At 39.9% G+C, this 4,420-nt stretch overlaps 1 protein-coding gene across 1 annotated transcript in view; it reads left to right on the top strand.

Moving 5' to 3' along the window:
- The window catches only part of LOC101295759, a 36,871-nt gene that overhangs the window by 22,991 nt on the left and 9,460 nt on the right, over positions 1-4,420 (top strand). Inside the window, exons 8-11 of the mRNA XM_004289031.1 lie at positions 392-1,217; positions 1,302-1,412; positions 1,521-1,947; positions 2,437-2,945. Of these exons, the coding sequence (XP_004289079.1) occupies positions 392-1,217; positions 1,302-1,412; positions 1,521-1,947; positions 2,437-2,945 (1,873 nt within the window). The remainder of the gene's footprint in view (positions 1-391; positions 1,218-1,301; positions 1,413-1,520; positions 1,948-2,436; positions 2,946-4,420) is intronic.

Below are 4,420 nucleotides of genomic sequence, written 5' to 3'. Positions count from 1 at the left end.
TATATATATAACTGATGGAAAGGATGAGATCAAGGAACTTCAATTTGGTTTTTTCCTACCTTGACAATTAACCAATTTCTAGTTTTATGCTCATAATATACTTATAAATACTCTTCAATAGACACCTCAATAGACATTGAGAGAGTTTTCAGAGTATATATATTGTTCTAAAATATACTACAAAGTACTGTATTCCAGTTTTTGCATGTCCTAAAATCCCAAAAATTTGTGAATCTGCTATGACTTGTTAGACTAGGAAAATTTTCCTCTAGCCTATTCCTAATTTCCTATACGGAATTGGTTTCTGCTCATTGTATATAGATATATAATACGTACTCTAGGAATGATATCAATCAACTCTTGGAAAACTCGACATGGGTTCTAATGGGAGGAAGCAGCAAGCAGCTGCAGATCACTATACCTTGCTAGGTTTAAGCGATCTAAGAGAGGCTGCCACTCCGGAACAGATTAGAAAAGCCTATCTCATTAGCGCATTGAAATACCATCCTGACAAGCACACCTCCCTTATTCTCGCCGAGCCAACCGAAGCCGCAAGACAAGCCAAGAAGGAAAAGATCGACACAAAGTTCAAGAGAATCGTAGCAGCATATGAAGTGTTGAGTGATCCGGGCCAGAAACGAAGATACGACTCCCGAAGAATATATAGCTCCGATGGGAATGATAGTAGTGATAGCGAAGATGATCATCAACCTCATCAGCAACAGGCGCAGCAGCATGATGATACGGACGATGAAATCCCCACTGAGTGTGCTCCGGGGTATTTCTTCCAGGTGTTTGGTCCTGTTTTCGAGAGATTTGCGCGGTGGTCGGCTAACAAACCGGTGCCGGGGTTAGGGAAGGAGGGAACTCCGATGGAGACAGTGGACAAGTTCTATGAGTTTTGGTTTAAATTCAAAATCAGTAGAGACTTCACAGATAAGTATCATTATGAACGTGATAAAGACTGCGCTAAGAAGCAGGAGTATTTAAAAATTCTGAAACTTGTTAAGAATGTATATAAAAAAGACCCGAGGAGATTGAGGAGAGAGGAAGAGGAGGAAGCCAAGAAGTTGAGGGAAAATATGGAAAAGCAAATGAGGAAGGAGGCGAAAGCTAGTGCTGCTGCTAGGGCGGCTGCTAGGGCAGCTGAGGAGGAGAGGCGGCGAAAAGAAGAGAAGGAGAAGCGAGCTGCGGAAGCGGCTTTGGAGCAGAAGAAGGTTAAGGAGTAATAAAAGAAACTCTTGCAGAAGGAAAGGAGTCGTTTTTGGAAACTCTCATTAGGGTTGCATGGTCTTGAGAAGGATGATGTGGAAAGGCTTTGCTTGTGGTTTGATTTTGAGAAGCTTATGAATGTATGTGAAATAATTGAAGAGGGAAAAGATGAAGGACTAATGGACCGATTAGCGAATATTGTTAGAGAGATCAAGATAGAGGAAGATGATCAGAAGAAGAAAAGTAGTACTCAACAACAAACAGAATAGGAAAATGCGAGTAACAGTGATGGTGATGGTAGTGTTAAGGAAGAGAGACCTTGGGGAAAAGAAGAGATTGAGCTATTAAGGAAAGGGAGGGAGACATTTCCTAAAGGAACACCGCGAAGGTGGGAGGCTGTTTCGGATTACATTGGTACCGGAAGATCTGTGGAGGAAGTTGTCAAGGCAATGAAGACAGTGCTGGACAAGCAACCTGATGTTAGCAAAGCGTTTGACTCTTTTCTTGAGAAGAGGAAGCCTTCAAAATCTATTGATTCGTCCCTCACAACAAGAAAAGAAGTAGAAGGGGTAATGTCATCCACTAGTACTAGTACGAGTCCTCCTCCTCTTAATGATCAGAAGTCTGAAGTTGGATCAACGTCGAGTAGTTCGGAGCAGGATGATGTGTGGTCTGATGAGCAAGTAAGGGCAATGATTCAGGCAATGAAGATTCTTCTGAAGGAACTATCTGGCGGTGCGCGGGGGAAGCTAGTAGCTAGTAGCTACTGTACGTAGCAAAGTGTGAAGTCTTCGTTGATGCGTTGAATCGGACCCTTTAGATTTCAGATATAACAACAGGAAAATAACACGTATAATGTTTTTTTTATGAGTTTGGGATGTTTTGTTTTCCATAGTTAAAGATGCGAATGGAAAACTAGAAATATTTTTTTATTTAATGAATTTATCGGAATGAAAGTTAATTTTAAACTTTAAACAATCCTTTACAAAATAACAACCTAACAATAAAAGTTTAATATATGCCGTCAATGCAGACTATTTCATTGATCTCTCATGGTTATAACTGACTTATGTAACTTTATATAACACTAGCTATTATATTCGTCTCATAAATGTTGTTTAAACATCGTATACCCCGTCTATCGTTCTCTCCTCCCTAGCCGGTTGCTAGGGTTTCGAGCCCGACCAAACTTTCTCCATTGTTTTTCAATGGAGACCAAAGCAGGCTTCACCCTGCTAATCCTCTCCGTGTTTGCTATTCTCTTGGATGGCTATGGTGGAGTTTTTCTCTGTTCGGATCTGATCTCTAGAGATCTCTTTGGTGGATCGGTGGTGATTTTTGACTATGGAGATGGAGACGGCTGCCATGGCGATGACGGTATGGAAGTCTTTTCTTTTCATTCTTCGACTGTGATGGGGATCCTCCCTCCTCTATTCCGTCGAATCTATGGTGGTGACCGCGGTTTGGCTCGCCAATTCTTATCTAATACAAGCTTCAACCTCTCTCCCTTCACTTATGGTGGTTGTGATGGCATTGATGGTGGTGGTGAAACAATTGAGATCGATCAGATCTTGAATCAATCTGGCAAGGACATAGAGACCCTGGTTTTGGCTATGACGGCAATGCTTGGCTTTGATGGTGATGACGTCGGCGGAAAGGTGGAGGCGGCTAGGGCAACATTATTGGCTCCTCTTAGAATTGGGCTCGAATGGGCCTGGGCTGGATCAGCTAAGGTTTTCCTCGTTTGGGCCTTGGCTAATAAAGTTGGGCTTGGGCCCCTAGTTTAAATTTAGTTTGGTCCAAGTAGACTAGTGCATTCGTAGGATATTTGATAGTTTTCCGCGGATCCTAGTTTACTTGTAAAATCGTGCTTAATCGCTACAAGGTGGGTGTACTAGGAATTTCTTGGCTTATGCTTTGGGTAGTGTAGGATTGAGGATTCTACGAAACGATGCTTTCTGACGACCCCTCCGGGGTGTGTCGTTTTTGTACTGCTTGCTCTTTATTGAATCGTATGACCTTTTGATCAAAAACAAAAAAAAACACTAGCTATTGTTTAGTTTTTGATTAATTTTAATTTACCCCCTTGAGGTTTGGGGTTAACATTGTTTTATTCCCCATATTTTTAATTTTAAAAATGTATCCCCTAAAATCTCTAATTTCCATAAATCAGACAATTGCTAAAATTCTATTTAATTTGGAGGTTAAATGATAGCATGAAATCTTAGATAAAGACGTTTTATATTGTTATAAGACTATTTTAGCTCTTTTGGTGAGTTATGAAGTCAAAATCAACGTCCAAATTAGATAAAATTTCAGCAATTGGGCCTGATTTATGAAAATTGAAAACTTTAGAGGGTAAATTTTTAAAATTAAAAGTATGAAGAGTGAAATGATGTTAACCTTAAACCTCAAGAGTGTAAACTGAAATTAATCATTTAGTTTTCTTCTAATATCTCAAATAATTGCCTTTAAAGCTTGAACTATAACAACGATTGAATCAAACTATATAGGATATTGTCGATCTTCTCACAAGATACTTGGTATCTCAATGTCATGATAATCTTTCGATTCACGGGAAATGATACTTGGTTGATTAGCAGCAAATGTCATGAGAAGATGACTTCTCGAACAAAAACTGACCTTGGGTTTTGCGCCATGGACGTGTCTGAGTGGCGTGTTGTTGGTGCAGATCAAGCGATGATGGTGGCAAATCCGACAGCTTCATGGTGGGGTGTGATCGAGTTGCAGCGCAAGGAGCTAGCAGTGAATGAAGGAAGTGAAGACCTGTGCTGGACCAGCTTTGCTTGGGCCTAGTGTTTGACTTTTCTTGGTCTTTGGGCTCTAATTTGGGCTAAGGTTTACTTTAGCTCAATTCTAAGTATTTAGCTGATCTATTTATAGTAAATTTTTGTTTAGGATGTGTGTTTTTCTAAGTATTAGTATTTTAATATTTCTTCTGTTTAGAAATAAGTGGGGATTATATAATGAATGATACTTGCATGCCAAGTCCTTCATTTTCTTTAAGTAGCAAATATCAGCGTTATTCTGGCTTCAATATTAATGAAATCACCTGTTAGTCACCCTTTGTCAAAAAAAAAACTATATATGTCATGAGAAGATGGCTTCTCCAACACGAACTCCTTGTATTCACCAACTTTGATGTGCCAGATCCGTTGCTGGATCTACTATGACTTGTTAGACTAGG

This window comes from Fragaria vesca, linkage group LG1 (assembly GCF_000184155.1).
Source record: "Fragaria vesca subsp. vesca linkage group LG1, FraVesHawaii_1.0, whole genome shotgun sequence".
Lineage (NCBI taxonomy): Eukaryota > Viridiplantae > Streptophyta > Magnoliopsida > Rosales > Rosaceae > Fragaria > Fragaria vesca.
The sequence above is the reverse complement of the archived record's forward strand: the minus strand, read 5'-3'. Positions and strand labels throughout refer to the sequence as shown.